Source organism: Cyprinodon variegatus, unplaced genomic scaffold (genome assembly GCF_000732505.1).
Source record: "Cyprinodon variegatus isolate N-32 unplaced genomic scaffold, C_variegatus-1.0 Scaffold1536, whole genome shotgun sequence".
Classification (NCBI taxonomy): Eukaryota; Metazoa; Chordata; class Actinopteri; order Cyprinodontiformes; family Cyprinodontidae; genus Cyprinodon; species Cyprinodon variegatus.
Window position 1 is genome coordinate 100,017 of NW_015151989.1, and position 23,901 is coordinate 123,917.

The following is a 23,901-nucleotide window of genomic DNA, read 5'->3' on the forward strand; positions in this document are numbered from 1 at the left end:
CGAGCAGCAGCGCGTTCGGCGGCACGTCACACGCGTTTGCGGCGCGTCACACGCGTCAGATGCTTAAACGCGCCCGACGCGCTGCTTCAGCTGGTCAGACGCGCTGCGCCTGCTGCTCAAAACGCGCCGCGGGACCTTTTGCTGCGCCTTGACGCGCGTCAACCATTGACTTTGCATGTAAACTCTTCTGTCGCGCCAGCTGCGTCCGGTGTGAACGCAGCATAATAGTGCTAAGAGGTAAAACTTCACCAGTTGTACCTCTTTAAATGCATTAAGGCTAATGCTGATAAGGAAACAGAGGGAATGCATACACCTTATGCATCAAGGCATCCTTGCTGAATGGAGTAATAAATCAGCAAACAAATGCACATATAAAGTGATACTGATACAAGAAGAAAACAGTAATATTGGCCAAAAATATTAACCATCCAATGTATCAGCCTAATTCTTCTAAAAAGCAATAATAAAGGTGGGAAATGATATGCCGTGCATTTTGGCCATAAAATATGTGACCTATGAATCTCATGTTATGTATATTATTATGTTTATAGTGGCACTGTGTCACAGAACCACATAACAACCGTATCCTCACAGCTTTGGTGCACATAAGCCTTCACCTTAGGATTGATGTAATAATGTAGCTCACAACATTACAATATATTAACTCAACACAAACACCACTCAGCATTGGCAGCATTAACACAGAGAGGCACTTGAGCTGATTAAACATATCTTATACGTTTCTCATCTGGACATAAATATGCCACACAAGCTCCATCCTCAACAGAAGACCCATAAGAGTCTACTACTATTTAGCAGTAGCACTATAGTTACTGCTTTATGTGGCAGTGCTGATGTCAAATCCACTGAAAAGATAGATGGTTAGTGGATGACTGAGTTAGTCCCTAGTCGGCATGCTTTACAATAACACAGGAAGTCCAACGACACACAAAGCAAACCGATCTAATTACACCCAGGTTTGCGAAACCAATTTGCATGACCGGGTTAGTGGGAGGGAGAGCATCAGCATTCACCCTGAATTCACGCAGCAACAACAGTGAGTTCAATGAGGGCATGTGATGACAAGCCATCTGTACCATAACATGTCTTACAAGCCTTTCAAAGAAACGTCAATGACGTTTTTTTCTCAAGAATGAAAGGATAATCCCCTTCACAACCCTCTCTGTACCTGATACGGCCTTGGCTCTCAAGGGTCTCATTAACCCTCAAGAAACTTAAACAAAACAGCTTCATTTAGAAAACAGCTAAAGTGGCTCTCTGCTCTGACAAAAGAACTCCAGGCACTATGACCAGGAGGGAAATCAGTCTAAAAGGAATCAGATAATGAAGGTCAGCAGAGGGCGATGCTTTGGAGTGGATCGCTGAGGGTAGACTTTTGGTTACTTACTGGTTCTTGTTGGTGACCACAGGCAGGGGGATGTCCTCACTCATGTCATCTAGGTCATCGGTGAGGCTGTTGGCGCGGGAGATGTCTATGGAAGCACTTTGATCACCACTCCCCTTTACTATAAAGAGAAACAAAGACATAAGATAGAATTACAAGTTTGACCAAAGCAAGGAAGCTGGAAAAAAAAGAATGAAACAACTTTAATAGGCTAAGTTGTCACGATTATTATTATTATTATTATATAGAAATTGGTTTTACCTAGAATTATTAAATAAATAAAAAAAAGATTCCTGTGTGCTGTTTTTTACAAACATAAGAAAGCAGAAAAGAGCAGAGGGATACCTGGGGAAGCAGGGCAGCTCAGAGTAAAAGATGACCATGAGTGGTGAGGAGGGCCTAAAAGATAGATGATGCATAAAAGAAAAAGAAAGAAAAGGAAGAAAAATGAGAAGACTTAAACAAATCACATAGGTCATAAACTGCAAAAGTATTCACATTATGAATTTTTTAATTTTTTTATCAAATATAGACAAAGTTAATGCGTTTTACTGTGAAACCATATGTGATATACTGTGATAGACATGGTGCATAGCTGTGAAAGAGAAGGAAATTCATACATATTTTTTGTTGTAATCTTAATCTCTTAAGTCTCGGGTGCATTTGTATTCAGACTCCAGAGACTCCAAGTATTTACCTACCAGCTTTACACATCAAAAACACCAATAATTTTTTTTATTTCTTTAAAACAGGTAAAGCTAATTACGATTAGGAGTGTCTGTGCATTAGTTATCTCATATTTTCAAATGACTTTGGTTGTGGGCCTTGAAAAAACTTTCCTTTTTGATAAAGCTTATAGATAGAGTGTCTCAGGTTATCCTGAGCTATCTCTATAATTATGCTGCTATAGGTTTAGACTTCTGGAGGACATAGGGACCCCCATTTGATCATTCTGCTTCATTCTGTCTCTATTCTCCCAATCTGCAGAATCTGTTAGTTCAATCTCTAATGTTATGCTCTCTCTGCTTTTTCTCATAGTAGCTTCATCTGGTCTGTTCCTGTTTGGCTGTGACGCCATCCTGGAGAGAAACATCAGCTGTGCTGCTTCCATAAACACCCTTGTTTATAGATGCTGGAGATTGGCCTTTTTTCCAGTGTAGTCCTGTTTCTCTCACTGTGACTGGCTGGATGTGCTCTCTTCATCCTCTGACATGGGAGTTGGCTCGGAGCTCATCTGCCTGGCTGTGTGTTTCCTGGGCCGCCTTTAACAGCTACTTTTTGTGTCTCTGCTTCTGTCTCCTTGAACCCCAGTCGGCCTCGGCAGATGGCCACTCACACCGAGCCTGGTTCTGCTGGAGGTTTCTTCCTGTTAAAAGGGAGTTTTTCCTCTCCTCTGTCGCTACGAGCATGCTTAGTGTGAGGGACTGCATTTGATTCAATGCAATAAACTGGGTTTCCTTAGATAGAAAACTATGAATCAATTTGACTGTATGATCTGGTTGAACTGTAAAGTGACTTGAGATGACTTGTGTTGTGAATTGGCGCTATATAAATAAACTGAATTGAATTGAATGTGTAGCTCTAGCATAGATATATAACTGAGATAGAAACAAATTAGTTAAAGCTCTTATGTAGGTTTAGGGTCATTGTTCTGCAAGAAGGTGAATTGCCAGATTTGTCTCAAGCCTTTTACTAGAGCTAGCACCATGTCTCATCTTAGGTATTCTGTGGTTAAGATTATGTGGACTGCTTATTTTCTGCTGTACAAATATACAATTCAATAAACAAAACATAACTTAGCTTTAAAGTTATCCACAACATTATCACTGACCTGTCTTATTCCTTGTGATTCATTTATACCGATACAAGATCTATTTCTTCTTAATTTATGAAAAAAGAAGAGGGCTTAGTTTTGGAATTCATTCTAAAAAAAGATAAAAAGCAATCCAGTGGACTTTGTTTCCAAGTCTGATGACGTTTCGCTTCCCATCCAGGAAGCTTTTTGATTCAAATAGTCAGAAATAGCAATCGTGTTCCAGGCTTTATAGAGTGGACCAAAAAACAAAGCACTGTTCTGGCTTAGAAAACATGCAATTGAACCGGAATTCAGAGAAATTCATTTAGGTATTTCAAAGTAAAGGTGGCTGGATATAAATGCATAATACAACTTATAGACTTTGTGTAAAAGATAAATGCTACCCATGAATTATTTGCCTTCATCTGCAAAATAATACATGGCTTAGTGTTTGAACATAAGAATCCCAGTAGTTGGTGCTTCTCACTCTACAAAATGTGAAAAAAAATGGGAGGATATTCAGAGAAGTTTGAACTCAGCACAGACAGAGAAAAAAACTGCAGAGCTCTACTTGAGCTGTGCAGCTGGCTGGGGTGCCTAAAAACAACAGCAAAGAACAACGTGTAGCCGGGTCTTGACCTGCAGCCAGACTGTCAGCAGAGTTTGACATGTCTCTCCTCCAAAGCACCAAGCCTCCATTGTGATGAAGAATGGCGAGGCAAATCTGCGTCGAAGTACTGAATGACCGTTCCAATTCAAGTAAAGCCTTTCCAAGCTGCTTGTATTCCATCATCCGCTTTGTTTGACAATGTCAAATGTGGAAGTGGAGAGAGGGAATAGGAGAGGAAGTGGAAGTAAGAGAGGTAGAATTTCCTAACATAACCAGAGCTGCCTTTGGAATCACTTTTATGTGGATGTAAACTTGTTTTGCTGCCTCAAAGTACAGAATGTGGTGAGATAAGAAGCCATTTGAGTGAAAGAAAAACAAGGCAAAGATACTGCAGTGCATTGAGTTATTCTCTTAGACAGGGGGAGCTGGGCTGAACCAGACAGATAAGTGGGATGACAAAAATCAAACAATGACTTGTTCATTTCTATCAACTGAAGCTCCACAATGGCAGCTTATCAACTCTACATCTCTCCACCTCTCTACCTCTCTGCAGTGTTCCAGCCTGTGTGTGATCTGTTTCCCCAAGGACTCAGTCCATATCACTCAAGTCCTGTTGCTCAGCCTTTCTGTTGGCAGGGCACCCAGTAGAGAAAACAGGCCGGGTCAACTTGTGACCAGAGTTTGAGAGTGTCTCTGTTTGGTTCTGGTTCGGTCCGGTTGAGGACAAAGCCTCAGCCAGCCAGAATGTCTAATTGAAATACAGTCTGGGCCACATTAAAGGGGACAGGCTGGCTAATGATTAACACAGACAGGTTTTTAATAGCAAACAGAAGTACTTTGTGAAGTGGCTCCTTGTCCAGCAGTGAACACGCATTGGCACTAAATGTACCAGTCTGTTTAGATATGGACCAACACTAACAGGCTGTATGGAAAGGTGTAGCAAAGACAAGACATATATAATAAATCTCTATCAGACCGAGGTACTTAAAGTATAATCTTGACATAAATCACTTGTCTGAAAGGTGGTGTTTTGCAAAACTATTACTTTTTTTAAAAAGCTGCAGCTGCAAGTATTTTGCAGTATTCCTTTATCAGCTTTTAAAATCTTGACAGGTTTGCCAAGGGCTTCATTTAAACAGTTTGTTGGCTGTCTCTCAGATTAATGATCCTCTTGCTTGCTTTTAGTTAAGGTGGAGTGCCTTGTCTTAGAAGATTTGCAGCTGATTCATACTCTTTACATTTCAGGTAATATTTCTAACCCTGTCTGCTGGGTTCTTTGCTCTTCAGGATGCAATGTGCTCTCTAATGTTCTCCAACAAACCTCTAAATCCTGAGATTAAACTATCAACAGCTTGATCTACTTCTATTTTACTTTACTTAGAGGTATTGCACTAAAGTTGCTAAATGCATATAGATGCCACACGAATCAGATGTTTTCTTTTGAAAATGTAAAGATAAGGTTTCCTTTTATTTCACAGTTACAGAAAACTTTGTGATGAAACTCTAAAAGAATAAGTGAAAAAATAAATCTGCAAAGCAGTTTATTTTAAACATTTCCCTTTAAAGGTTGGTAGAAAAACTCACCTGCTTTCCTGAACATTCTGGCAATCCCTGCAAGAGAAGGAAAATATACACAGAAATTTAACAATGTTTGGACAGCAAATGTAAATCCTCTGTAAATTATTCCAATTAACTCCCATTTGTCTTTTAGTCTTCAAAGAAAAAAACATAGAATATTTTGTATTTTATAAGCATTACAAGTACAGTACTTGATATATAAGGATGAATAAAATCCAATAACTCTCAATAAAACCTTTGTTTTAAACCTAATTGTCCCATGTGCCATCTCTAACCCTATTTTAGGTTTAATGAAACAGGAAAGACATTCCTTAATGGATCTAAAGCAGAGATTCTACAGCGCCACATTTTTTTAACTCAGACATCATTATTAACGACAGCAGCCTGCAGACTATGACTTATTTACTCCTTTAATGTCTCATGGCTCATCCTGTTTCTTTTTCCCCTCCAAGTGGTCAAGTACAATTCTTTAACAGACAACTATGAAGCATTTGCCGGACAAATACAAACGCTAACCCTGTGCATGGAGAGAGGATGCTATGTCCTGTCTCTTGAGTTTCATTGCTTCTTTCCCATGCAGACATACTGTCTGCTTGTTTTCCAAGATACATCCAATTAAGCAGACGTCTTAAGCTCTTCCTGGTGTTGGTAGCTGCTCTTATAGTGATGGTTTGCCTTTATGTCAGGTTTATGTCACAGCAGCTCTTTTTATGGTAGCACGCTTTGACAGGAAAAAAACTCATAAGGTCTGTTTATTAACCTGGAATCTGGGTCAGTTCATTTGCTTGGGATGGCTTTTAACACAGGAAGCCAAACCACCTCCCCAATAACCCTCCATCAGTTGTATATCATGTGTATGGGCTTACGTTTTAAATCATCCTGAGATTAGACACATGCAGATCAAACTGTTGATTTAAGACTCTTTGATCAATCTTTACCATGTGTACTCTAATAAAATATATTGGCTTTGATGTGACTGCCTTAGTAAACTGTAACCAGGATTACAAGGAATTCCCACTTGTAACTTTGACGAGCTGGTATTTTAAAGTAGTTTCCATTTAAGCCTGATGAGAGTGTCTGTGGCCGGTGAGGGGAGGGGGCTACTGAAGCCGTAAAGAGCTTGTAACTATGACCTCTAATCACCACTAAGGCTGTAATGGCTTCCATGTGGCTTAAGTGAGGCACCTGGCAGCCATCTTGGCTCCAAGCGGAGGAGGACAGCGTCTCTGTTTACTGCGTGAAAATGAGGAGTCATCCCATAACAGCTTCTTCCGTCATAACCTGAAACATCCTCTGCAAAGAGGCCCAGAGTGCTCTAATGTCTGTTTTCTCACTCTGCAGTGGTGAGAACACATCTCAGTCCATTATCTTTACCCTTTCACCGCCAACAGATCTATTTCTAGCTTTTGTTCCGGCTCCATCGAAGACATAAACACAAAGTAGCAGTCAAAAGATCGGACACACCTACCTATTCATTTGGAATGAATAGGTGTGTGCGAAGTTTTTCAAAAATAATTTTGACAACACAAAAGCACAACCTATGTGGTAGCATGTCTGAAGTGCCAGAAAAACATCACCTTGACAATGAGGCTGTTATGGACCTCTAATTTCCCCCACAGCTTAAGTTTGACAAGATCCTGGATTTTCAAGTTCCTAATAGCAGCATGAGTTCATTTAATGTCTCCAAGTATGCAAAATAGTGCCCTAAAAAGGTCCCCACTAAATTAATTTTACTATTTTTCACTCTATAATCACAACCTCATGTTTATTTGGCAGGAAGGGGATTCTGTGGGTGCATTTTTATTCACCCACTTTAATTTGATAAGTAAAGCAAAATCATCTATTTTCTTTTCGGATGTCAACTGATTAGTACCTGAAGTCCAACTATGTTTAAATTAATCTCATCTCATTTTCAGCTGTTGACCCAAGAGCTCAAAAGTCTGTTTCTGAATTTATGGCATGTAGTAGTTTTCGAGGGTCACTGTTAAGTGCATCAGTAAAAAAAAAAACAACAGGGTAAAAACATGTCTCCAAGAACTTTGTGGTCGAGAAAGAAAAGTCAGAATAAATGAAAAAAAAAAAAAAAAATTAAACTGGTTGACTGCAGCTCATATTTTTGTGTCGTATCACTAATGTCCAATCGACATATTGTTTTGCTGTGTTTAGTCGGCTTCCCTGTCTGAGGTTATAATCCAAACAGGAAGTGTCTCTTGTCCTTTCGGGATCGTCTGTGTCAACAAAGTCTCTCATAATTAGTTACAGATACACTTTTCCTTTGATTTTGAAGAGACTCCATACAAATGAGAGAATATATCTGCAATGAGATAAGCATTGGCTGAAGTTTTATTTCCGAAATCCAACAAAGATGTTAAAAACCAAAGTATTTTAGCACTGTTGCAGAGGAATGAGTCGATTGTTCGGTATCAGGGCCTGGTAGAAACATGTCTTTCTGCCAGAAATGCTCTGTGTGTCATCCCCATAATGAAACAGCTTCACGCCTTTGACAGAAAAAAGACAGTGAAGGTAGTCTGAACTGATAGGAACAACGTACAAAGCTGGAAACGGAATACACCAAAGGGCTTGCAGCTGTAACTGCAGCAGGGTAAATATCTCAGTGCAGACTTTAGGACCTCAAACTAGGAACTATTTTCTCTCCACTGTTAAGTTACACACTACTTTGTGTTTGGCATAAAATTATATATGCTACATGGAAGTTTACAGTTGCAATGTGATTAAGGGAACAAAGGTCAAAGGTTAAAAGGAATACTTTGCAGCACTGTATTCATTTGTACAGCACTGTATTCATTCAGCTTGTTTCACTTGTGTAAAAACCATTAAATTAAATTTGAACCCCAATGCCATTGAGGGTCCTCATGACCCCAGAGAATCTTTTGGGATTGCCAAGTCTAAATTCAAAAGCTCTTGTCCAGAGTGGAGAGGTTAATCGAGCGGTAATAAAGGGGAAGTTGGTGTTTTAGTGTGTAATCTCTGCAGGTTGAAGCGCCAGGATGGAAGATTTGCAATTTATAAAAGGTTAGAAGGCATCTTTTGAAAAATCCACCAGACTGAAAGGAGCTATGTCAGAACCTATTACAAATTAGCAACTGTAGAGCAAAGTGATGAGACACACATTTTCTAATATTGTTTTACCTTCATTTGTCCCCCTTGGCTGTGCAATAAAATAGGAGACATCCTTTTTTTCCACAGAGTCGTCGATGTGCTCATAGGTGATTTGAGGGATCGACACAGCTCTCTCTGAGGCAACACCTAGAGAGCCAGGCCCTTTGGACTTCAGTCTTCTCTTAGTCCCCTTTTTCTGCCAGACACACGTGAGACATCCGGTCATAACAAATAACCTACTGATCTATTAAATTTGGTCATTTAAACACAGCAGTTTAATAAGAAAGTTAGCTGTAAACAAAGGCCCGCAATGAGGTCATGTTTTTAGGTTTTAATGGTTTCCCCAGAATTATTTTCAGTCATTAAAAATGCATCACATCACTGCAGACACTGAACTGATCTCACTTGTGAACAGGAACAGATGGTAAACACTCTCAGATGAAATCTATTTCTAGCTTCAAGGAGAGGGAGAATAAAATCCAACTCAAGTAGAATCCAAACTAAGCAGCAGAGCAGGAGAAAAACAAACAGGCTATACATTTAAATTCAACAATAAATTTTTCCTCGAAATGACCTGAAATGCATATTTGTTTGTCTTTGGAAACCCTGTGCCAACTGGCAAAAGAAAAGTCTGAATCCAGATCACATTAGCGCTGAGATGAAATCTTAAAACGAGTTGATTTTCAGAGATAATTTCATTTTTTTTTTTTTTTTTTTGCAAAATGTTTTCTGACTTTTAAAAAAGCAACTTTTGAGTTGTCCAGATGTGAGTCGACTTAGCTTATTTAAGTCCAGCTGTTGACTTCGTAAATGTCCTACAGTATACAGCAGTAGAAAAAGTAGAATGAGTAGAATTTCTACACCATCTAACTAGTTGCTTTTAAATTGCTTATCTTTCAACACTGTGAGTTAAAAATAAAATAGTTTGGTCAAAGAAATCCTCCTAACTAACACTGCAGTGATATTACATATTGCAATACAATAAACTATAACTCAAATAACTCAATCAAACTACATTTAAAGCACAAGAAGTTGAAATTGCATGTGCTTTTCTTAGTTTCTTTTTTTTTTTTACCATATTACAGAATTTTGCTTTCCCATATATAAAACTTACCTGTAAAAATGGTCTTTATTTATTTAATTTCTATTATGCCCCCTTTGCAAATATACTACAACCCCCAGGGAGAGTGCCCCTCACTGTGGGAACAGCTGGTAATTTCCAATAGCCTGCTTACTAAGGGTGCATTATTTTATCTTTATCGCAAACAGAATCATAAATAGTGACAGTCTGTCTGCCGTCTGCTCATTGCATCTGATTTTGACCCTTTCCCTGTTTGGAAATAGTTTCTGCTAAAAAAATAATAATAAGTTTATATGATAACTGAACATATTCAACCTTGTGTAAAAAGTAGGTCATGCCAACATGTGCGCACTAACTCCACACATTTCTTCCTTTACAAATCTAAATCTGATCAAGTCATGACCTCTGGATCTGGTGATGTAAGTTTAGCCTGTTTAAACTTTGTTTCATAGAACGTAATCATAGCTGTGTGTTATGTGAGGCAGTACGTGTGTGAAATGTCCTGTTTCTAGGCAGATCCAAACAGCAAACATTACGGATGTAACCTTTAAAGTAGTTTCATTATTAAGACTGATTGGGTCAGATTCAGGTAATTGCACCATGGGCTGCTGTTAACTTAATAGGACAAATGTTTCCTGTGTCATTAATGGAAAATAGAAAAGCATGGAAGATGCAAAACAAAAACAATAAGGTGGAACAAAGACCAGGAAACACATTCAGCCGCATGGTGAAGGACAACCTTTGGCAATAGAAGGAGATGAGAGAAGACAGAGGAGAGTGACAGAGAGTTGGTTACGGGAAAATCTGGAGAAGAATCCTGAAAGACTGAGAAGAGGCAGATAGAAGGGAAGACAGCAGAGAAAGTCACACGCCAAAACAGAAATGAGCGGAAGCAGCCTTCATTCTCTCCAATACGTGTGGGCTCAATGCGACACAAAGATTTTTTTGTCGTTGTACTACTTGACAAAGGTTTACTCCCATGAGAAAGGCGGTGGTGACATCATCTCAACTGACTGGGCTTTTGTCCGGCGGAGACAAAGGCCTTAAGTCATCCTGCAGGAGTCAAGCCTTTGGGGTAGGAGGAGCTGTTGTGTGTGGGTAGTTGTGTTTTTCTGTGCATTGTGTTCTTCACCATGTGTGTACATTTGTGAGAACTTTGCTCAGACGTTTTACTCTATGGTCTCTGCACAGTATAGCTAATATTGTTGCAAAAGGTGAACAGCACAAAGAGACATTCATGTCAGCGTCAGATGTATATGAATGCAACAGCTTTTTAAATCAGAATTTAAACAGGATTTATTATTCAGTGTAAAATAATTCAGCCTGACTGATTCGGAGTTGTGTCTTTTAATAGGAGAGATTTTTATTGAAAACATGCAGGTAACAGTTACCGCTATGTTCAGCTTCTTGATGCTGGGACTGCTGTGGTCCACCTGCGCTGCTGCCACACCTTCTGGAGTTAAGACGTACATTTTCCATGTAGCAGCACAGCCGTTTGGTTTCTCTGCAGCGTAACACCTCCAGAGTGTCTGAAAATAAAACGTCACAAAAAGGAAAATCTAATGAATACCAAAAATATAAACTGTCTACTTTAGTATTAATCTTAGTAGTGACTTATCTGACATTAATAAATGCTGCACAGGTTCACAGGTCAATTATAATGTCTGTCTACCGATCATATTGTAAGTTGTTGCACAACTTGCTAACAGGAAGTACTCTTTACTCTTTATTAGGCTTAAATGCTACAACACTGAAAGGTGTCCCATTTGGTTTGTTTTAATTCAATCTTAAGGTCAATAACTACAAATTACATGAGTCATCTCACCTTGAGAAGAAGAGTTATAAAAGTAGAAAATGTTTCTAGTATGAAAAAAATGATGTTATTCCCTATATTCATGTTGATGCTAAACACTTAAAAAATATAATTTCTTGTCTATTTTTGTTTTCTGTTCATTTTTGAGTTTAACACTTTGTGAAGAGAGTTAGTGAACAAACTGCATCACAAAGACAAGAAAAAACAACTGAAAAGTCACTGATTAAGCTGTGGTTTAGCACCGTAAAATTTGTCTGAAACCTTAATTTTCTACTGTACCCATTGAGAACTGATTTTATATTTTTATGGTCAAATCTTAGGATAACATTAGACTAACTTGGGAAGAAATGGGAAGTGTTGAATTAAACTTGAAAGCCATATGTGTAAAGTCAATATTTTAATGTTGGTATCCTTCCACCCTTTAAAGAAAAACATTTCCGGTTCTAAAACACTACCTGGATGAGACAGGCTGCTGCTGGGATCTGTCTGTTAAAGTGCTTCTGTCTCTGCTTCTGCTGGACTTTGAGGGCAAATCCTGAACCCAAAATTCCCTGAACAGAAAAAAAAGTATATTAAAACTTTAATACTCATGTTAGAGATATTGATATCCACATGTACTCCAATTTAGTAAAGGTTAAAGGAAGGATAATTTAGAAAAAAATATATGCTTACAGCAGGTAGAGCGAAGAAAGAAATAGCGAAGACACTGAAGCATGAGGCGATGGCCTTCCCTATCCATGTTTGAGGAATTTTGTCTCCATATCCGATGGTGGTGACGGTCACCTGAAGAAAAGGAAGGATTCCAGATTTTCACACACAAAACATGCTTTTCCAAAAAACTGTGCAGACAAATCCCAGATCAGATTCCCGAACATGAGAACGACATCTGGGATCATAATGAAATGTATATTCATATGTCAAATTAAACAGATATATTAAATCCTCTTTCATTTTAATTAAATCCAACTGCTATCAGATGGTCATTCAAAGACTTTCAATCTTGATTTAGACAATCAAGAAGTTCATCAGCCATTGTTGAGTTGCCCCACAACTGTCTGAACGATTGCTGTGGCATTTGGGGCTCTTTCTTCTCCAAGGGAATGAGATTCCCATCCACTAATCCTCAATGAGTGCAGGAATTTGCAGGGCTGAGGAGGGAAAACAAATAGCTCTCGCGCTCGCATGTGCGGCCCACTCTGAAAGCTGAGCCAGTTCTGACACATTCAGAGCGCGCTCGGCTTAGAGCGCTTGTCTGTGGGGTATCGCTGGGTGAGCCACCGCTGCGCGCTAACACAAAGCGGCTGATGTAAGGTGAGATACTTTAAAGAGCTTTGAGGGTAAAGAAAGAAAGAGCGGAGGCAGGAGAGGCGGGTTGGTGTATGTTGGGGTGGGTGGAGTTCTGGGGGATTTAATCACTCATCCACAAATCCGATGACTAAACAATGTCCTCCTGACATAAGAGTGGAATGCTCTATTCAGAAAACAGGTCCTTTCATTCAGATTGTAGAGTGTGGGCCCAAGAATGGCTTCAAATCCACACACACATCAGAGCTCTGATTTTTAATTATAAAGAGCCTTGCTAAAGTATTCACCCCCTGTTACAACAAACATACAAACTTTCATGTAAATATTGTAACTTTATGTGATAGACAACATAAAGTAGCCCATAATCCTTAAAACGGAGGCAAAATAACCCAGACTGGCTCATTCTTACGGAAATAAGAATTTAACGAATCGGTTTTGTTGGAGCTCTGGCTGCATGTTTAGGATCAGAAAAATGGCTGAAGATGAAACTCTCTCCCAGTCTCCTGTTTTCTGCAGCCTCTTACAGGGTTGCTCTATATTTAGCTCCATGCATCTCTGATAAGCTTCTCCAAAGCATCATGGTGCCACCACCATGTTTAACAGAGAGAATATCATTGCTCCACATATAGTTGTACATGCAGGTTAAACTAGTCAAATTTGGTCTCATCTAACCTGAGCATCTTCTTCCAGTGGTTTGGTCATAGCAAACTGAAATGAGTATATCTTATGGTTTAGTTAAAAATTGATGCTATCCTATAATTTCCCATTCAGGCCAAACTGATGGTGAAAAACTAACAGTCTTGTCCACAGATGATCAAATCTGAGCAGTAGATATTTACTATTCATTCAGAATTACCATGATCCGCTCAATGATTTTCCTTATTTATATTTGCATGCACTATTTGCACAGTCTGTAGGTGTGCCACATAACTTAATATTTTTCTAGAACAGATAGAACAGAACTTTAAAGAATGTTCAGTTCTTCAGATGTTTCAAAACCTAACCCACAGGCCTATCACGCCTGAGGTATAATAAATTACAGCTTGTGGCACAATGTACAAGTGCCGCAATACAATAAATAAAAAACTATTAAAATTGTTATTTAAATTAGTCATTAATGTATTAAAACTACAATTAATAACTATATAATTAATTATATGAGTCTGTTAAATACTGTAGTTTCCAGACTATGAGTTGCTACTTTTTTCCTACGCTTTGAACCATGCGGCTCATAAGAAGTTGCAGCATATCTGTTGATTTTTCCTAACCACCAGAAGGGGAAGTCAAAGTTGTAAATCAAAGCATAAGGGGCTGTATTTCATTTAGCATACATCTCCATTTAGAATACATTGGTAGAAGGCACAACGGAGAACAAATGTCCTGAATTCACACATTTTGCCATTTATTTGCTGCATTAAAGCTGCCGAACTAATTAAGAGACTAGGCTAAAGCCCGGTGCGGCTTATATAGTAGGCTTACTGTTTTTTTCCCAAGAATTTAGTGGGTACGGCTTGTAGTGAGGTGCGCTCTATAGTCCAGAATATACAGAATAGAGATTTAATGTCAAGAAGTGAATATAGTTATTTCATGATTTAATAGATTATTTCATGTTCCTGCAATGAGGCACACATCCATCAACTTCAAAGAGGCGGGACTAGATACTCTCCATAAAACCCTGATATCTGATTGGCTGTTTCTCACTGACCAAGATAAGACAACTTCTTAGTTTTCTTTTACTGTGAAAAGTTTCACTAGAATATTTGTAAAGGAGTTTTTAAAAAAGTGTTACCATTTGTTTGCTGTAAACAATTCCAGCCTCCGCTGGTGTTAATTAGTAGGCGGAACTAACTTTGATTCTGCTGGAGTCTTTGGCAGCTCCCACCCCACTAGCCCAAAGGAAGCTGTTTCAGGTTCATTATCTCAGACCAAACTAGGGGTGAACGGGGCCGCCTTTTACAGCTGCTTTTTGTGTCTCTGCTTCTGTCTCCTTGAACCCCAGTCGGCCTCGGCAGATGGCCGCTCACACTGAGCCTGGTTCTGCTGGAGGTTTCTTCCTGTTTAAAGGGAGTTTTTCCTCTCCACTGTCGCTACAAGCATGCTACTGTAAGTGTGAGGGATTGTATTTGAGTCAATGAGTCAATGCAATCAACTGGTTTTCCTTAGATAGAAAACTTTGAATCAATTTGACTGGATGATCTGGTTGAACTGTAAAGTGCCTTGAGATGACATGTGTTGTGAATTTGGCGCTATATAAATAAACTGAATTGAATTGAATTGACGAAAAGACAACCAGGAAGAAATTGTTTATTTTGCTTATTTATTTTTGTTTATTTTGTTTCGTTATAAGCAGCCAATCAGATGTCAGAGTTGCTATGAGAGTGGCCCTAATCCCGCCTCCTTGGCTTTAATTAATGTGTGACAGTTTAACTGACTTCATGGGGTGCTTAAATGCAGGAATATGAATAATTTATTAAGTCATTAAATAATTATATTAACTTTTATAAAATAAATATTTTTTGTTTAACAGAGATCTATGTGATTAATTAAATATTTATTAAATCTATTCTGTATTAATTTCCAGTTTCATTAAATTAAAGACCCACAGGTGACCCTTTCTTGTCCAAAACAGAATGAGACATTTTTTGGAACGTTTTTTTGACCAAACAATGGTCATCTACCTATCAGCAACAGTGAATGTGCTAAAAGAAAAGATGGTTGGCGGCGGCGGGGTCAGGAAGCGAGGCTTTAGGAGAATGGGATATGAATCATAGCATTGGCTCAGTCTTCAGCTGAGTTGTGCACCTGCACATCCGAATGTTCAAATTATGCCAAGAGAAGGAATGTGCTGTGGAAAAGCTTAGCAGGGTCCAATCAGGAGACGCACACACAACCCTTGCATTCCTCAGCCCCACCTATTGTAAGAGCATATCATGACTCTCAAGTTTACAGTTTCAGTAAACCACAAAGAGGTGCGAATCCACAAGTGGGACTCCTTTTTCTGTGTGCTGTGAACAAAAAACACAAATAACTGCCTGAACACAGGAGGGAGGAGTAGCGTGACCCTTGTAACCCATGTTACATAAAGGTAGCAACCCCGCAATTAAAGTTTTAATTAAGGGAACTGACACTTTATATTGGTGCTCTAAAAGTTCTTTGAGGCAAAGTTGCAAGGGGTGAATGGTTCATTACTTTGTGACACACTGATCCCCTGCACAGGGCTGCCATAGGTTTCTCATTATTCTGCACTTTCAATTCAAAACTTTAATTAATCCTCTGGAAATCTGAACCTTCAAGCTGGGGTGAAGGCAGCTCTGAGAAAGGAAAAACATCATTACATCTGCGTAGGGTTAAATGTTTCTGTCAAATTTCTGTGATAAACAGAAAACAAGCAAAAGGACGTTTGTAACTGATCCAGCTGATGTACCCACATTAATTTCCCTTAACTAGGACCTAATAACAAGGTGGTCTTAAAAAAGTAGCAGAATGTTGAATTTAAAATATATGTGAAATTTCAAGCCCTGAAAAAGTATTTCCTTTCTGAATATTTCATCTTATTGTGCTTTTTTGCTATACCTATTTGTTTCAGACATGCAAAAAAAGAATACATTTAACTTATGTAAGCAAATAAGCAAAAAATTCTTGAGAATGCCAGAGAAAAATAGTCATTTATTTATCTTTTTTTTTTTTTTTAAGGACTGCATTATGTTATTTCTACTTTAACCTATGATGAAATTTTAGATAAAAAACATCAAACTGCGAGTCCAACATGGTGGTGGTAGGGTGACGGTTGGTAGCAGCTGCTTTGGGATCTGGGTGTCTTGTCGGGATTTATGGAAACATGTCCACATTTCAGAAGAGGATTAGGGCCACTGAAAAAAAAAAAGTTAACTGATTTTAAAATTTTATCTCAGTTTTTTTTTGGAATTCTGACTTTAATCTAATAATTCTGACTTTTTTCTCAGAATTCTGACTTTAATCTCAAAATTCTGACTTTAATCTCAGAATTCTGACTTTTTTCTCAGAATTCTGACTTTTTCTCAGAATTCTGACTTTAATCTCAGAATTCTGACTTTTTTCTCAGAATTCTGACTTTAATCTCAGAATTCTGACTTTTTTCTCAGAATTCTGACTTTAATCTCAGAATTCTGACTTTTTTCTCAGAATTCTGAAAGCTAACAAACATGTTAGCATCAAGCCACAGCCATGTCTGTTTTAGAGACTAGCTCTCTTGTTTTAATGAACTTCTGCTCCCCCATTAATGAGGGGATCCCTCGGACATGTAAAAACTTGCCTAATTCCATCATTTTACACCAATGTGTCACTGGCCACCTCAAACAACTCACATCTTTGTCAGTGAAGGTGAGTGCTCCCACATATCTTCCTTCATGGTGCCCACCTACATTAAGATCCAAAATTCTGAGATTAAAGTCAGAATTCTGAGAAAAAAGTCAGAATTCTGAGAAAAAAAGCCAGAATTCTGAGATTAAAGTCAGAATTCTGAGAAAAAAGTAAGAATTCTGTTTTTCCCATGTTAAACTGAAATAAAGTTTAAAAATCAGTTAACTATTTTTTTTTCCTTTTCAGTGGCCCTAATCCTCTTCCGTACAGTTCAGATGCTGTGGCATGATTTTAAATAAAAAAGTGGCTAAAATAAACCGTTCAGTAAAATCCACAATGTGGATTTAATACTCATTGAAATGGTAGTTGTCAGTGTAAAGGGTGACACAAGTATTGGATTTAAGGTACAACTATTTTTTTTTTGAGATAGGGCCTGGCTTGTTTGGAAAGACTTTTTTCTCCTAATAAATTAAATGACTTTACAAAAATGTTTTAGCATTAATTTAAATTATTTTTGTCTGAATCTAAAACTAGTTTGATCTGAAACATTTCAGAATGATGCAAACAGAGGCAATCTGGAATGGGTTAAAATACTTTTTCACAGCTCTTTGTGCTTAAAATAAATTAAAACTTTCTCAACACCAAGACTTTTTTTTGTGTGTATTGCTTTCTTACCACGCCCCACCACAGGGCATCTGCATAGCTGGAAAAGCCCGTCTTGCCCTCCTCATCCACTGCATCCTTCTCCGCAAGGTAGACAAAGTAGGAGGAAAAGATCAGCCCCAAGAAGCCAATGTACAGGGTGGTGATAAGCTCCTGAAAACATGAAGGTAGGGAGGAGAAATGATTTCAAAATCCTAACTAAATCCTATCTAAATGGAGGATTCATACTGTCCTAGCTTGAAAAGATATTTCAAAACCGCTTCTCTTAGGCTGCAAAAAAGCTACCCTCTATGCAAACACGTCTTTGTTTTATTAGCAAAATGTTTTCAAGGCACGGCTAATGAAAAAACGAATACAAGACAATTGTAGATTAAAATAAAATAAATAACTAAACACAATGGAGTAAATTTCAGTTAATAAAAAAATAAAACTTAAACTTTTTTTAAATAAACTTTTTTTGCATATATATATTCTCTGATGTCAAAAGTCCTAAATTTCCTTGGAGGAAAAAAAAGGAGACCTCCATAATTAAAGATATAAATATGCAATATTAAATCAAAAGATGCAGCGATCCGATCCAATAACGTCTCCAATATTAACCCATTGATCAGATATTGGATGAATGATATAGTTACAATGATCTGGGGATTTCAATTTTAGGATTGGAACACTGATTACTTCATCACAAAGAGCACACACACATTAGCTAGTAAGGATTTATGTCTCTATTAATTTGTTACCATTTTTAACAATGTTTATGTGAAGCATGATGCTTGATGGTTAATTTATTCAACAGTAGTTTCGGATCAGTGTTGGATACGCTCAGTATATGTATCAGTAACTGATTGGACTGAAAAAAAAATGGATTGGATTTGAATTCCCTAATCAAAACGAAGTTATTCGCTGCAATGTTACAGAAGAGAAAGCAAGAAATTAAACTCAAGAATTGATTAAAACTGTGATTAAAATTTAATATATATCATACTTTCTTTAATAACATACATTTTGAGAATATTTTTAGGAGAGAACGTTGTAAGCAGGACACTGACAATTCAAGGTGCTTTACATTAGGTAGATATAAAAGCAAACAAATACAGAAAAAACAAACAAATAAAACACCTGAATAGCAACCTTGACTTATAATACCTCAGTTGGCAGTTTAACTTCAACAGTCAAAAGCAGCTCTAAACAAACGGATTATTAACTGACTTAAAATAACTCAGGCTTTCAGCACTTTTCCAGTCTTCTGGGAGTTTATTTAAGATAAGAGGAGCATAGGAACTAAATGCTGCTTCTCCATGTTTAGTTCTAGTTCTGGGTGTACAGAGGAGGCAGGAACTAGAAGACCTGAGTGGTCTGGAAGACACGGTCTGGTAAAGATATCATATCCCAACATAATTAATAGGACAAAAACAAGCAAACTTATTGAGCATTTCTTGTAAAACAACACTTAGAACATTTTGCTCCATTTAATTGTTGTGTGAAAGGGAAGAACAGACCCAAAACTTCATGCTGGGAAAGGACCCAAGAATCCGTTTTTAATTTATGAGTGAAAACAATAGGATAAATTCATAATTAACAATGAATTTTTAATGAATTAGCATGGCACATAAGATTTTATAAACTGTTGGTAAAAAAAAAAATAGCTCTTTGAGTTAAGAAATTTGATGCTTGTCTTTACTTTCTTCTTTTATTAATTTGTGGCATGAAGAAAACAAATATCTACATTGTCTCTTTATCAATTTAGTGAGACTTTCTACAATTTTAAGTAAACATTTCTCTCCTTCCCTCATTCAATTTTTTACCTTCTTTTTTAAAGTCTTGTATGAAGGCCATAGAAGGCATTAGAAACTAAATGCCAAAAACTAATATATTTTCAACTGTTGCTGCACTGTTATATCATTAAGGCTATCTGCTTTGAGTTTGACACGCTAAGAGCAAATAGCTGCTTTAACGGATCTAAAGTGCAATGATAAGAACCCAAGGGTATTCCACTTCAATCTACTTCTTTAAAAAGCAATAGATTTCTACTAAGCAGAGCATATAATTTGGTAAATCATCCAACAGTGCAGAAAAAAGGCAGGGAATCACATTAGATTCTCTCTTAGAAGTAACTTAATGACCCTCTCCACTCAGCGTTCAATGTGAATTTCTGCACCTCTTGTTTGTTAAAGACATGAATGTCAGGTCAGGTCTAGCAAAAAGCAACCGGATGTACTTCAGAGATTAAGAGAGTGTTACATCCTCTGACTCTATTGTGTATCAGCAAGAAAGAAATCTAAAACAAGTGTACAATAGTACAAAGGAAAAAAAAATGTGGGAAGGTTGACTGGTTCTTTTCTTCTCCTTATAAAGCCAGATCTGCCTCAGGTTTTTTTGCTCATGCACACACAGTCATGTCATGAGGAGTACATTTAATGGGGATTTTAACTTGGGGTACAAGCAATACTTATGCCTGCATTTTTTCCCACAGAAAAACCTGCAGCCCACTGAGAGCGCACTACTTATCTTTTTAAACAGACTTATATAAAAACTACTGTTTAAAACTAAGCATTTTTGCAAAAGTTTTGATGTAAATTCAACTGTATTTTTAGTCATCCTAGAATCACAAACAGAAAAGCATTTTATTGGTATTTATTTAATCAATTTTAAGCATTCAAAAGGTTTCAACAAAATGACACACTATGAAAAGCATGAGCTCCTAGCAGTTTGTCACAAACATGGAAGATCCAGAGTAGTAGATGCTTTGGCTCCATGAAACCAAATGTGAACATTTTGGTCTATATATGCTAAATGTTGCAACAGACAAACACTGCACATTATCCTGAACATATCCAACATTATACATGGTGTCGGCAGCATCATGCTGGGGGACACTGTTCAGCCGGGACACAAAGGCTGGTCAGAAGGATGGCTATGAATATAAGGAGACATATGGCAAGCTGCTTTAAGATTTAATAGAAGCACTGTCCTCTCCTTTGTTCCATTTGCCATTAAAACGTTATTCTTCCTTGTAAAAAGTACATTGCTACTAGTCAGAACTGTTATTATAGATTTCCTAAATTACATTTTTTGTCGGCAAAAACTAAATTTGAGGGTAAGAATAAAGTTTCAGATACCTTGAAATCTTGATATATATATATATATATATATATATATATTCCTCCTTTTGGCACCTTCTTTTTGACTATTGACCCAATGTGACATGTAACTTACTCCACTGTCAATCAAGTCAATCAATCAGAAAAGTGGCCAATTTGACATTTATAAGCCTGACTGAATATTTATTAAAGATGTCTAAAATTCATTGTTCCTAATCAATACTAATATTTAAGACATCTAAAATAACATTCTTCCCATCTCAGATCAACATTTCAGATATTTCAAATGCAATTCTTAAAACTAAAAATGAAATCTCTTTTTTCCATTCATATTAGAATTGTGATATCTGGACTTCTAATTTAACCAGTCATAAAATAAGTACTTGATATCTGTTAAGATATTTCAAGCAGTAGAATTATATTTTCGATGTCAAGAATTTGATTTCTGGATATGTAGAATGTTTTTTTTTTTTTCGTTTTTTTATATCTGAAATTCTCATTATGATTAACAATAACAGTATTATGGAGATCTGAGATTAGAGAATGTTTATTTTGGATATCTGGAAGTACAAGTAGATTAGTACTAGTAGGAATTGCATTTACGATATCTGAAATTTTCATTTAGACTAGGAAGAAAAACATCTGAGACATCTGAAATACATATTTAGTCAGGCTAATACTGTAAATGTCAACACGGACTGCTATAGTTAACAGAGGAAAAAGGCTGATAGTATCGGGACTGGGCTGTGGAGTTTACCTTCCATCTTAACAACAATCCTGAATGGCCCAGTCAAAGTAAAAACCTGAGAACCTTTGCCAACAATTATGAATGGCTTTTTACAAAGCCTGTCTAGCTATTCTTATTGTGAGCTGGCGTTCAGGAGAAGGTTGGGGACCATTTTTAGCATTAGATTCACTAAGCTTGACCCAGGGCAGAAGATAAGCACACTACAGATTTCAGGCTTTTATATGAAAAAAAAAAAAAAAACTGCACCATTTTGTGCAAACTGATATATCATAAAACTCTGTTAAATGTCAAGGGTAATAAATACGTTAAACGGGAAGTATGAATATGTTTGGAGTGTAAAGCATGGATCTTCTTGTGGAAGGTTTTTATATTTCCTCACCCACCTGTCGATGTATGAAGACAACAGATCCCAGCAGCCTCCATGTTCCTCCCTGTCGATCCACATGCAGCATCCGCAGGATCTGCAGGAAACGAATACCCCTGCAACACACAGGACCAGCTGATCAGTCCTTATCCTCTGATTGGTGGAGAAAGTATGTGTTGTTGCTTACAGAATCCTTAAAATACCTGATAGCAGATGTGGCAAACACTTGTCCATTTGACCCCACACCGAGCACAATGACGGAGGCAATGACGACTATCAAATCTGAAGGAAAGGAAATGCGAAAAATAACAACTGAACCTAGCTGGGTTTAATTATTTGGTACACGAAAAAAAATTGAATGCTTCAAGGTTTTGGAGCTACAGAAATGAACATTGTACTAGATGAGAAAAAAGGAGAGCAGGTGCACCTATGATTGATATGGGCTTCCTGATAAAGCGGAGGCGTCCTTTGATGCCCGCATATTTGCTGCGGCAGCCTGCCGACCACAGCCGGACCACATACTCGGTACCAAAGAACAGCACCAGCACGATCTCCTGCAGATCACAATGTAAAAAGAAAAAAAAGCAATGGTTATCTTAATCTACGGGAGCAAAGAAAAAAACAGCAAAACCTACACATAGGATGAAGGGATGTAGATAACATGTTGTTCCTAAAAGGAGCGGTAACAATGCCGTGCATTAAGACTAATTTCAGGCTATTATTATCAATCACCAAGACTTACAATAGAATATGAGGGAGCAATGACAGGTGTTTGAGGCAGAAGTAGAGAGAGACACTAAGGTGGTCTGGCTCTGCCCGGACCACCCATCCAAGCTCCTGGAGAGATGGAGCTTGATAGCATGGTTGACGACAGCTCATATCATGTCAGGGTTAACGGCTAAGTGATTGAAGCCAAAGAAGAAATGGCATCACACAGCTTTCTAAGAAACAGAGCGGCTAAATGTTTACCTGAGATGTTTCCACAGGATAGAAATCAACAAAACAAGGCTGTTATTTTATGTTGTGCGTTTCTGCAGAAGAAAGTTCTTCTAGACTTCATTTCCCTTTTCACCATGAGCCTCTTTTTAAACGTTGTGAAAAAGGCCTTCTGACTGGTGAGATTATTTTCCCGGCCACTGTCTTTCCATAATATTTAGCTACCATACTGTCTGTTGGAGCCTTTGGCCATGTGGGTGGCCTCTTTATTGACTGCACTTGCATGAGCTGGCTGCTCCCTGACCACCCCCTGCATGTAACTTAATACCATTAGCCCTGCTGTAATAACACAGCACCGCAGACTGCAAAACAATGACCTGTCAATCAAAACGGCCTTCCTCCTGAAATGAAGTTTTCTGTTGCAGTCTGAGCCAAAGGATTTTAGGTTGGTGAAAACTTGATAAAGTACATGTGAAAAATTCAAAACTGTACCCTTTTTTGCGATGTCATTACCACATACTTCTTTGTTTTTATTGAAATTTTAAGTGATAGATTAGTATAAAGTAGTACAAAGCTTTGAGGTACAAGAAGATTAGTCATTGGTTAATAGTTTTGGTTGAAACTGTGCCAAACCATAGAACGGTGTGGAGGCTGTATGCTGAGGTTTGGCAGTGTGAGGATACATCCCTCAGTGTAGCATAGGTTATAAACTCAATGTGAATCTTGACTCTGATTGGGCCATTCTAGCACATGAATATGCTTTCATTCAAGTTACCTAATTGCAGCTTAGTCTGTATGTTCATGATCCTTCGCTGGAAAAAATTGAAATCCAAATAAGTAATTTTTCTTAAAATTTGTGAATTTTTTCTTGATTTGAGGAGGTAAAAGAGGTATTTTGCCAATGGAATGAGACAATTTTCATTTAAAATAATTAAACACAACTGCATTGTCTTATTTCAAGTGCCTATTATCCAATTATCTTATTTTAAGAGTAAAAATACTCATTCCATTAGCAAACTATTTAATTTACCTACTCAAATTAAG

The 23,901-nt window shown here is 37.7% G+C and overlaps 1 protein-coding gene across 1 annotated transcript in view; it reads right to left on the reverse strand.

The window, feature by feature from the left end:
• Positions 1-1,408: 1,408 nt before the first annotated feature.
• Positions 1,409-23,901, reverse strand: part of LOC107103821 (potassium voltage-gated channel subfamily KQT member 1-like) — a gene marked incomplete at its 3' end in the record, with an annotated part of 29,635 nt that continues 7,142 nt past the window's right edge. Inside the window, exons 2-12 of the mRNA XM_015403655.1 lie at positions 22,349-22,475; positions 22,125-22,203; positions 21,941-22,037; positions 17,721-17,861; positions 12,075-12,185; positions 11,858-11,953; positions 10,981-11,118; positions 8,539-8,704; positions 5,395-5,421; positions 1,751-1,804; positions 1,409-1,526 (exon numbers count right to left, since the gene is read on the reverse strand). Coding sequence (XP_015259141.1) covers positions 1,409-1,526; positions 1,751-1,804; positions 5,395-5,421; positions 8,539-8,704; positions 10,981-11,118; positions 11,858-11,953; positions 12,075-12,185; positions 17,721-17,861; positions 21,941-22,037; positions 22,125-22,203; positions 22,349-22,475 — 1,154 coding nt within the window. The remainder of the gene's footprint in view (positions 1,527-1,750; positions 1,805-5,394; positions 5,422-8,538; positions 8,705-10,980; positions 11,119-11,857; positions 11,954-12,074; positions 12,186-17,720; positions 17,862-21,940; positions 22,038-22,124; positions 22,204-22,348; positions 22,476-23,901) is intronic.